Source organism: Bactrocera latifrons, unplaced genomic scaffold (genome assembly GCF_001853355.1).
Source record: "Bactrocera latifrons isolate USDA-ARS-PBARC rearing strain unplaced genomic scaffold, ASM185335v1 scaffold_119, whole genome shotgun sequence".
Lineage (NCBI taxonomy): Eukaryota > Metazoa > Arthropoda > Insecta > Diptera > Tephritidae > Bactrocera > Bactrocera latifrons.
In genome coordinates this window covers 171,695-184,012 of record NW_017534619.1, presented here as the reverse complement: position 1 = coordinate 184,012, position 12,318 = coordinate 171,695, and the positions used below count along the sequence as shown (strand labels likewise).

Sequence of the window (12,318 nt, the reverse complement as noted above, 5' to 3'; positions counted from 1 at the left end):
CAAATAAGGATGAAATCGGTTAACAACCACGCCTGAAATCACGATTATCACTTTATCATGCGAGAGTATAAAATGTTCGGTGACACCCGAATTTAGCCCTTCCTTACTTGTTTATATTATAAATTGTGGACTTTCATGAACAAAATATGTACCATTATTCTGCATTGACCGAAATAAATGGAAATCCGATGGTGTAAAGTCAGGGCTAAATGGTGGATGTATCAAAACTTTCCAGCCAAGTTCTCCCAGTTTTTGCCGAGTCATCAAAGATCATCAGTTCTGACCGTTTTTTCGATTGCTTGTTACAATCTCATCAGTTGTTGATGGTAAAATGTGAAAGCAGTCGTTCGACCAGGCTGGAGCAGCTCATAGAGGAAGATTACTTACCAAACACCTTTCGAGGCGTCAATTGTGGTTTTGCGAGCATTTTTTGAGCTTCACCACGCTTGGACCGTGATCGTTTTCGCACATTGTTGTTGTATTTGATCCAAGTTTCGTATCTTGTTACTATTCGCTTCAAAAATGATTCGATTTCATTTCGCTTCAGCAAAGATTTTATGCGGTTCATTAAACTTTTCGCAGAAAATTCGTGTGGTACTCAAACAATGAGCTCCATTTTGTCACTTTGTCAGTTGAAAGTAGAGTTGCATTACAACCGGGTGCCGAACCTAAAATATGTCGCCAGCAGGTATGCACCAAAGTTTATAAAACAAAGTTCATAAAACAAAGATTTATCTTTTCGTTCATGACGTCATGAACCAGCGCAATTTGCCGCCAAAAGAGTAACGGCACTAATTTGTCGTAATATATACACTTTTTATCGTCAGATACTCGTTCTATAACTTTTGGTGTATCTGGATTCGAGTATTGTTTCAACCACTATAAAAAATCTTTCTCACAACGGTCGTTCGGCAGTTCATTACTTACTTCTAAATGTACGAGTATAAGCTCATGGCACACATCACAAATGATAGTTCGCTCATAGCGACAAAAGCTGCAAACACCAGTTATATGTACACTTCATGGTTTCACTTTCAGCTGAGTCCATAACCATTAACAGTTCAAAGTCAGTAAAACTCTTCAACTCTATCAAAAAAGTATCACCGGTTTCAGTGTCATCATCAATGATGAGGAATATACGAGTTTACGCCGGACATTAAGCCGAATATCAAAACATATTTGGTCAGGGTTATAAGCCAAACAGATTATTACATCATTAGTGAGCATATGTATATTGAAGCATTGTGTAATGATTTGCAATGATGACTCAAAATTATGAAGAATGTGCGTTTTCATTGGCAAACGCACTAAAATTAGCATTCATGTTTTATTTATGAGCGTCAATGCTTACGAGTTTTTTCGTTAGTGATATATGGTCAGAAGGTTATAAGTATCGTTTTCGTATTCCTGACTTATCACTTTAGTTTTTTAGTTGTTCGAAAAGCAGTTAGACCAGAATAAAATTTAGGTAATTTATGTCAAAGATACGCGCTTAGGATTATGGTGCTTTGCCGGATATTTGCACATCCAAATAACAAAATAATATGGAATGGCATTAATCGATTCAAATACGATTCCGGAATTCAATTGTCCTGTGTGAAATAAAAGACATCGTAAAATGAAAACTAGTTATGAACAAAAGACAAAAAGTTTTAATATTTATTATAGTCTCACAGTTTAAAGTTTTGATATTTCCTAGAGAATATTTTGAAAACATTAAGAGATATCAATCATGTTTAGAAAAGAAATGCCACTGGTCAGAGATTATATTCATATCAAATTTGTTTTGAAATATTCTTCTGGCAAATATGAATTTGACTAACATTGTAAGCTAAGTACGAAGTCATCTAGACAGCTTATTCTACTACTTTCGTAAAGCTAAATTTGAAGCGATCTTATACCTTCATATATGTACGTACATTTTAAAAGCGCTCGTCAATATACGTACGAAGGTTGCGATACATTTTTTTCTTGTATTACAAAAGATTAGTTTTCAACTTCGAGAAAGAAAATGTAGGTTTCAGTTTTACTACTTAACAGAATCCCACCTATACCGTAATAACACTAGGAAAGCGTAATGTTGTCACCAATTTCGCTTGATGCAGTAGTACTAATATTAGTACTATTATATTATGCATAAGGACTAATATGCGTGCATACTAAAATTAGGACGGGACCTCGCCAACACTTGTTGACAGATAAACGGAAGGAAGAACAGACGTACATCGAAAATCAATTATTCTTATATTTTAGCAAAGAAATGAATTATACACTCGCAACATGTAAGGTTATCTTTGGGCCTACGTTATTTGCGGCTTAGAACGACGGTCCGATGTGGTACTTGAAACTCATATATATTATAATATATCATAACATCTCTGTCAAAAGTTTTTTTAGGCTATCACAAAATTTTTTCTTGTTCGCCGAAGTTAGGTTTACCAGGATGGTCCATCCTGCGCGCCTATGAATGCCTATTGGACGATGGGTAATAAAAACTCCTACGATTGAGTCAAGATGAACTTTGCCAATGGCAATTAGTTTAATATATCTCCTCCGATCTAGTCTAGGGCAAAAATATATCGAAGTTGCGCAGCAACGCATTGTCAAAATACGCCAGCTAGCACGCGAGGTCTATTGGTCTAGTGCTAGGACGTAAGGCTCCAATGAAAATCCAACTCTTACTCGTTCTGATCTGAGCGAGGCAAGAGTGCTCCTTCTTGTTAGCTCATCGGCTTTGCAGCTGCTCCGTGTTGACCGGGAACGAGTCTGATGGTAAAGGAGCTTGATGCAATTTTAAGTTAGGACAGTTAGCGAGCACTGACCTAATACTGCAGCTTTGCTGTCGGGGTGATTGCTAACAGCCTTCACAATATGTTATTACAAAAGTGTTATTTTAAATAAAACAAAAAGTTTTGGGATATCAATAAAACTCTTAATTTCTGTGGAAGCACATTCGATGGAATTATGTATGTAATGCGATTTCTTTTGCATGGCTACCACGGGTACGTTTGCAGAAGTCCAGATGCTGAACCCAATATTCCACGGTTTTCAAGCATAAATCGGGCGATACTGTTGCAATTTCACGCTCGACATTTGTACGCAGTTCATCAATCGTCGATCGCTTGTTGGTATAGACCCTTGACGTAGCGACACATGAAATAGTCTAACGGCGTCAAATCGCACGACTGAGGCGGCCAATTGACTGGGATATTTCCGCGATAACACGTTCACCAAGCTTGGTTTTCAATAAATCGATTGAGGCATTCGCTGTGTGATTTGTGGCGCCATCCTGTTGGAACCACTTATTGTCCAGGTCCATATAATTCAATTCGGGCCAAAAATAATCTGTTATTATTAAGCGATAGCGATTCTCATTCACAGTAACGTGCTGGTCTTGATTGTCACGGAAGACGCCGCCAGCCTATGAACCTCACCAAACCGTAATTTTTTCGAGATGCAATGGTGACTCCATAACGCATATTTTGCTTATTGACGATGATGAAGATGATTTTTTGATGAAAATCCGGATCAATTTCAAGTTGTTGCTCAGCCCATTTCACGAACATCCGAGTATTCTGGTGGTCTTTGCGACTCCAGTTTTTCGTCAACTTGATCTCGAAAGGATATAGGCCAAGATCTTTTCACCACAACGTTGTCCCAGGGGTGACCAACGCTTGAGAACCACGTGTGAGAGACTGTTTTAATTCTTCCTCAATTGATACGCTAGTGGCAGCAATATTCTCGACACTACGGGCACTCCTTTGTCTCTCTGGCACAGGACCTATGGATTCAAGTTCTTCCATTAGACGCTCCACTGACTCCGAATTTTAGTAGAAAATTTTAATAATTCCGACTCGTTGTTGGATCGTATATATTTCCATGATAAAATGGCAATTCTTAGTGAAGAGAAACGTCAAAAGAGCGCGAAAAAATATTACGTCGTTTGCGTCCCTATCAATCTACTTTTGCAGCGTTCCTATTGAAAAACCCGTTAGTATTAATGTAGTTTCATGTATTATTGATTTTTACTCACAAAGTTTACGATCTTCGATTTCTTAGGAATTTCTTTTGTTTCAAGATCTTCCACCACAGGTTTTTTGTTTCAAAATTTCAACCTTTATTTATTTCTATTTTTTAATTTCTAATTTAATTTTAATTTCGCAAAACTTAATATAACCATAAAAATGCGGTATAACACCTCAAATTACATACAAATCTAAAAGTTGCTTACCAAATCTCTGTTATTTTCCAGTTTCTTGTCGTAGCCATTTTGGCCACCTTCTCTCTCTCCGTGAATGCTGGTTTTCTGGATTATGTTTTTCCTACCGTTATGTCGGAATTCTATAGCCTGGCACCTACGAAGGAGGGTTATCGTTTTAAGTAAGTGCGAAATGGTTGTAATTATAGTTTTAAATAATTATTATCATCAATAATTATTCTTATTTTCATTTACTGTCAATAGCTTGGAAGAACCAAATGGCAGCAAACGTGAGGAAATCGGTGTGATAATGAATCCTGGCACCGAGGACGAACAGCTCGTTGTCATGGGTAGCTACACGGTTTACGATGAGAAGACCGACACCGAAACGATCACAATGTACACAGCCGATAAGGACGGTTACAAGCCACGCTACATGATTAAGAACCGCAAATTGAGCCCCGGTGCTTTGAAATCGGCCGCTGGATAAGCAACCAGCTGCTTAGCTACTTTATATATAATATATGTTTAATGATAAAAACTTGTAAATTTAAATTAAATTGTTTTTATTTTTTTTTTCAAAAGTACTTTACTGTTAAATACTCAAATATTTACTGCCATTTTTGTACGAAATAAAGTTTTTAATTGTAATTTATTTTCAAAATTTCTTTCTGTCGCCGGCAACAATTCTTAAAGCGAAACTGGCTTATTTATCCACAGAAAGCGCACAGTTGCTTAATGACAGTCGTTAGTTGTCAAAAGGTATCTGCTTGTGTCATTTAATAGCTGTCATTAGTGAATTCCTCAAACATCGACTTTAATTGCCGTCCAAATTAGCATTTTAATTTCGAATTGCTTCATTTCAGCAGCAAGTTGATTTATGTTCGTCGTCAAGCCACCTACATGCGCTAACGTTAGTATACGGATATATGCTCTCATAGATCAAACAAAAAAAAAAAAAAAAAAAAAATTACATAAGTGCAAACAGTAGTTTATGAAAGCGTCTGCTTGCTTATTAGCGAGTACTTTTGTCATAAACCGATCGCGCAGTTAATTAATTATTGCTAATAATTATCACTTGATCTATTGGCTCCTCCTAGGTCCTAGGTCTGTGTAAGCATGTATGACGTAATTGTTAATTGTCAACCTCTGACTTCTTCTCTTATCTCACGTTTGACACTTCTCAGTTATTTAACACTCGTGTGACTCATTTGGGCAATAGATTGGCTACATGTAGTTGGTTTGCCTCGTTTGTCAATGTTCTACAATTTTCATTGCCACACGACGGCACAGCGAAGCGATTTTTATGATTTTTCATTCGAAATCAAGCTGATCGGTTGAAAAAGTTCATAGTGTTTTTGGTCCTGAACCTGTGCCAGCCAGTCATACGTAATTTGGTTTTCATCGATTCCATTCCGGTCATTTTGAAGACAAAGACGACCGGGAGCCCAATTGTCGTAAATATCGATAAAATATTTCGTTTATTCGAGTCGAGTTAATCTATCTTGTAAACTCTGTTTGAATTGCACAAGCAAAACACTGATTAGAAACTTTAAAAAGCTGGGCATAGAAAGCAGCTCGATATATGAGAAATTCCATTTGTAAGTGACTGCTGAATCGCAACAAATCGATTCGTTTCTGAAACGGATGATTACTGGTGATGAAAGGTAGTATCACTTCATACCACGTCAATCGAAATAGTCGTGGTCGAATTGTGGTGAGTCGTCCTAAACGGACAAGTCAAGACTAACGGAGAGATATATTTTGCTATATCTTTGGTGGCAGGAGATCATCTATTGAGAACTCCTCCGCCAAACTATTAGTTCAGATCTGTACTGTCAACTCAGCCGTCTGTAATAAGCAATCCTCCAGAACTGGCCAGCTCAGGCCATGGGAAGAAGAGCGTTCCATCAGAACAAGGTCAAGTCATTTACATCGACAGCGACTCTCCAGAAATTTTGAGAGCTTGACTGAAATGTTTTTATGCCTCGACCCTATAGTTTGAAGAGAAAGTGATCTCACTTTTGACACGAAGGTGATTTTCACAAGCTCCTCTTGAGACGAATTTTTCACTAGCAAAATAACTCGCCATAGACATGAATAGATAGTAACCACTTGATGCCAGGTCGGGTCCTCGGTGCTTACTGCGCCTCGTTCAAATTTGGCGAACCACTTTTCAGCGCTTGATTTTCTTGGTGAGCAGCCCAAATATTGTTGACCAATCCAAACCTTGGTTTCAACAAGGAAAAAGTCAAAAGAGCTACGCTTTATTAACAAACGAAATTTCTGATGTTATATTTTTTTTATAATAACAAAAGTGGCTTTGCTTAAATTAATTCACAAACTAATGTTCCGACAGCTGTAGAATTATAAAAGCGCCTTTTTAAGGTTAGGGCTAACTGAAAATCATATAGATTTAATTCTAGTAACGCCATCTATGTATGTGTCACTCCAGATATTTTCAATTGACTTGTTAATACTATTCCTGGCGGAGAAAATTTTTTGCAAATATTTTGAATATTTGGAGGTCTGTTATTAATGGTTAAGTATTGTGTTGAGAGAGCGAAACAAGAATTTTCATCATCACAATTTTCTACGAATCTATTAATCTCAAGGACATGCAGATATTTCTTAATCAGATTATTTGTTTATATTATAATTCTTCACTTTATGGAGTATATTTTGAAATATTGATCGATCGCTATCACCAATAGATTCATTCAAAGTTTGAAAAACTAAAAATCTTTAATATTTTGTAAATCAGTTAGTTTTTATGAAATGATACGGTAAAGTTAGACTTTTCAGATATATATATTTTGGATTAATAGTTTTGTTTACAAATTTCTTAACACCTTTTCCTCTCTTCCACTTTTTTGTCGCCATAAGCCGCCTGTGTCTGCGCCGTGGATAAGGGTCGTCGCGTGTGCTGTGTGCCTGTGGTCGTTTGTCTTTCACATTATCATTAGCAATCGTTTCCAGTTTCATGTCATTCGGCAGCTGTAGAAGTAACTAAATTGTGGATGCTTACGAAAGAGTTTGGCACGCGCTGCTGTCATTATAATTCTCGGTAAATTTGATTTATTTACCGCAAATAAAGATACGTTTTAATCGAATTGGTAGATATTTGTACACAACTTGTAAACGTCAGCAATAAAGTCGTATTAAGTATTGCTAAAGAGAGCCATAAATATTGCATTAAAAATTGCAGATTTACTTAATGCTCGGCTAACAGATACTTTGATTCATGATGTCATGTCCTACATTTAAAATTCTTTCAAGTATCGACAATTATGCATTACTACTATGGCATAATTGAAAATTTTGTAAAAGCCTGTTGTATAGTCTACTTTATCTAGCAAGCATATATTATATTTTAGTTTGTCAAATCTCATATTGATTGTTGTTCAATCGTAAAAACATACCTCAAGCGATCTGTCAAAAGAAAATTGTACTCGAAAAGCATCATGATGGCATTAAAGAAATGGCATTAGCTGAACTCTCAAACGAATTTTTTCATTTCCTTTCTATGTAAGTGTATGCTCAAAATGTTGAAATCTCTTCTAAATATGTGACTATTATTCATAATAAGACATTTAACAACTCATAGTTGTATACATACACATATGAACATTAAGGAGTCCGTTATTTACCAAGAATTTTTTTGTTTTTTTTTAACGCCTCCTGAAGTCTTAGTGTTTCTCTAATAAAAGGGACCCAATTTAGACAAGGTCTTTACTTTAAATGTAAATCGTGCCTAAGTCATTGTTCTTTTCTCCTCTATATACCACAACCTTTTTTCACATTTTGCATCAATCAAATTTAATGTACTAAGTCTTAGCAATTTAGTAAACGAGCATGCATACAGAACCATCTCGCATGAGTACAATGAGTGGTACTGGTATAAAATTTAGTCGACCATTTTTTGCCATTTTTCCGCTAGAGACATTATTACGTCAGTTTAAAACTTTTCTGGATTCTTGGCGAAAAACTGCGACAATTAACTTTCACAGGCTTCTCTTGAAGCCAATTTTGCTCCATTAAGGGAATTCTGCATTGACCGAAACAAATGGTAGTCCGATGGTGCAAGGTCAGAACTATATGTTGGATGTATCAAAACTTCCCAGCCAAGCTCTGGCAGATTTTGCGAGGTCATCAAAGATGCGTGCGATCTAGCGTTGTCAAGATATAAGACGAAGCCCTTTCTGTTGCTCAGTTCTGTTTGTTTTTACGATTGCTTGCTTCAATCTCATCAGTTGTTGACAGTAATATGTAGAATTAATCGTTCGACCGGGTTGGAACAGCTCATAGTGAATGATTCCCTTCTAAACCCACCAAACACGCAGATCATTTGCTAAGCTTCACCACGCATGGACCATAATCTTTTTCGCACATTATTGTCGTATTTGATCCACTTTTCATCACATGTTACCATTAGTTTCAGAAATGGTTCGATTTCATTTCGTTTCAGCGAAAATTCGCAGATGTTATTCGGTCCATTAAATTTTGCACAGACATGTGGTACCCAAGCATCGAGCTTCTTTTTGAAGTCATTCTTTTTTCAATGGTTCAAAACCTTTTGATAATGAATGTTCAGTTGCATCTTTCACATTTCGACTACCCAATAATATATTAAGGGTAGATGGTTAAGGGACTTACTATTACATTCAGGCTTACAAACTTCAGCTTGTGCAATAATTGAGCTGTCGAAGGACCATCCGGCGCGTCGCACGTTCGGTGACTGGGCCCACCTGCGCTGTGGGCCTGTAGCGTTGCCTCAGTGTTAGAGACTGAAACATAATGGCAAGTTTAAAAAAAACATCGATTATGAATGCTCAGATGCACATTTATAACAATAAACAAAAATTTTTATAGAATGGAAAAATTTTGTTAAATTTTTAGCTCTTCTTGTTTTGGAGTTAAAAAAATAAACAAAAAATCATAATGAAATATATTGGAATATTTTTAGTTACATTTTAAATAAAAAAAAAACCTTTTTCGGGCAATTATTGTTGGGTGGTACCAAAAAAAAAAAAGGGAAATAATGAACACCCTAATGTGCATATATAACTAGCTAATATGCGATAATAAAGCCCGAGTGCATAATGACTAGTTTTCACTTTAACTTTAAATAGATATGTGTTTTGCATAAATTTGAATTTATTGCGGTATGACAGTTATGTCACCGCAAATATTGACAGCATTTTGTGGCATATTGCATATTATCCGCGTCAACTTTTATTGTATGCAAATGGTCATAATTACTTCCACGCAGTGTGGGATCCCAGAGGGTTAAAAAGGTGGTAATTTCATGTTTTTTGAAATAAAAAACTTATAAAGACACTTTAGCATACATATTTGAATAAAAAAAAAAAACAATCGACACATTAAAAACAGTTAGAATGTAAGTAGACGAGTTTTGCAATTTTTTGTTGGTCATTACGGTTATGTTAAATGGTTATCCATCCACAATATGCTTACTTATAATAAAACACTGAGCACATGAATAGATAGCAGTGTGCGCATCACACAGAATGATATCTTATATATAAAAATGAATCGCAAAATGTGTTGTCAAGCGCATACTCAACAACGCCTGGACTAATTTTGCCAATTCTGTTTTTAAAATGTTCGTTGAGGTTCAAGGATGGACCCCTTTTCTTTTTTCCATATAAACGAATGAAAGTTTGTGTGTTAGTAACGCCAAGAGAAAGGCTGCATCAATCTTGATGAAATTTTTAGAAGTTGTTCGTTGTTGTGGATCGAGGAAGGTTTAGAAATGAAAATTCCTTATACTTTTCATGAGGAAAAGCCGGAAAATTGGATAATTCCAAAAAGTAACTTTTTTCCATAATTTTTTTTTTTAATTTTTGTTTTGTTTTATTATCCAGTGGAATATCTAAATTCTTTGGAGAGTCAAAGTCGTTATTGTGTTTCGCAATCAGCGATATTGTATACAAGCGGGCAGAATGTTTGATTTTACGAATTCGTTCGAGTTCTAACGATTTGTTATTTCAGTTCAAACGTATTCCGTTTCCAGCGAAAATGGCATTTGAGATGACAATCAACAGGACACAAGGATAGTCGCATAGTGTGTGGCATAAATTTGGAATTGCTATGTTTTTCACACGGCCAGATATACGTGGCGTGCTCACAAGTTTTAAAATCATTTTTTCTGTACACCGGAACAGAAACCAAAAAATTTTGTTGATTATCAAGCTGCGTAAGATTAAAAAAAAAAAAAAAAACTCCCATTTGAGCAGATAAGCTTCGTGACGAAACACGTGGATTGTTTTGTATGGCAGCAGCTACAGCAGCGATTGTTTCCTCCRTTCGAACTGAAGGGTTTCGATGGTAAGGTCTTCTGTTGACTGTCCCATGCTCGGCAAAATTGTTTACAAGTCTGATTATGTTCCATCTGTTCGGAGGATTGCCGCCAAATGTGCGTCTATACTCTCTTTGAACCGAAACTACGGACTCCAGTGCGTGATAGCGGCGGATAATCCAAATTCTTGTTTCAGTGTCCCAGTTATCCATTTTTGTTAAATGTAAAAGTCAAATGCAAAAAAAAAAAAAAAAATTAACCAGATTCATTAAATAGAAAAAAAGTTATTTAATTTTTTTTTTTGGTAGCGGCTTTCATCAGCCACCTTGTATGTTTTTGGGGACATAATTATTTCTGAGTAGCCTATGCAATTTACTTTTGAAACGGCAGCGAGATTTTCATTGGGTGTCCTGTTTTTGTAGACTGCAATTGTAAATCTCCCCACGTTTGAGTTTTAGTAGAGATGAGGTCACGTGATATTTATATGCGCAAAAAAAATTAGATCACATTCAATATTTTCATGAATAAGGGCGCAATCTGCATACTGGAAAGCATCAAAATTAGTAAAATATGCAGAGCAACAAAAAAATATATCATTGTAGATCAATACAACAATAAACACTTGAAAGTTAAATTTAGTTTTCATGAGTCGGCATAAAATCCACTATACTAGTTGAACAATGTTTTACTCCGCTATCTCCTATATAATCTTTACTAATGGATTTAAGCAATATATAAAGTAAGCCAATCATTTTTTATCCCCAAGAGTACCGACCAATGTGTCTTGTAATATAATATTAATGCCATGAACAGTGTAAACATATTATATTTGTAATAGCCTGAAAGAGACGTCGGAGACCCTGTTGAATGTATATATAAATGTTTAGTGTGAAGGGATGAGTTGGTTTAGCCATTTCTGTCTGTCCGTTGGCATATACGTGAACTAGTGCCGCAGTTTTTGATCTGAAATTTTGCACACGAACTTTTTTCTCCAAGAAGCTGCTCACTTGTCGGAATCGCGGATATCGAATCACTATAGCATAGAGCTGCCACACATACTGAACGATCGGAATCAAGTGCTTGCATGGAAAACATTTTCTTTTAACGAGATATATTCCCGAAATTGGGCGTGAGTTATTGCTCAAGACAATGGTGTGATCTTTTAAGAACTTTTGGAGATCAGATCACTATAGCATATACGTATGTTGTTGCAATACCTACCGTTCAAAGTTCTTGTGAGGAATCATTTGTATTTGTGAAGAATGTTGTAGCAGCATTATAATTTCCGTTTTGATTCTATAGATTTTGGATGGATTTCTATAGATTTTGAGTGGACAGTTATTTTATTTCGGGTTATTATTGTGAGCCAAAAAATTATTTAGTAAAAAAATTAGATTATCTACTTTGTACTAATACTTATTTACAATAAAAAGTGGAAATTATTCTTAAAACTCTACCTTCAGTACTTTCATACATTTAATAACACTCTCTGTTTCCGGCTTTTCTATTAACATTTTCTGCTTACATACAAGTGTAGTTAACAGCGTTCATAGGATTTATTATTTTACGACTAGCAGCCGCTAGATGCCGCTCATGATGTCCGGTAACAATTTTTTAAAGAACTGTTAGGAGTACACTTGCATATGGAGGCATGTGGACGATAACCTTTGCATGTGTATGCGATCACATTTCGTGGGTTATATAATATATAATATAACAATAAATAAGGGTAGTTGATTTAAGGAGGGGATACCTTTAGTACCGTCAAAAACGCAAATTTCTTCCACTTTTATTATGG

The 12,318-nt window shown here is 35.9% G+C and overlaps 1 protein-coding gene across 1 annotated transcript in view; it reads left to right on the top strand.

The window, feature by feature from the left end:
• LOC108978173 (endocuticle structural glycoprotein SgAbd-9-like) overlaps positions 1-4,853 on the top strand; it is a 6,646-nt gene extending 1,793 nt beyond the window's left edge. Inside the window, exons 2-3 of the mRNA XM_018948320.1 lie at positions 4,253-4,380; positions 4,463-4,853. Coding sequence (XP_018803865.1) covers positions 4,253-4,380; positions 4,463-4,688 — 354 coding nt within the window. The 3' untranslated portion in view covers positions 4,689-4,853. The remainder of the gene's footprint in view (positions 1-4,252; positions 4,381-4,462) is intronic.
• The last annotated feature ends 7,465 nt before the right edge of the window (positions 4,854-12,318 follow it).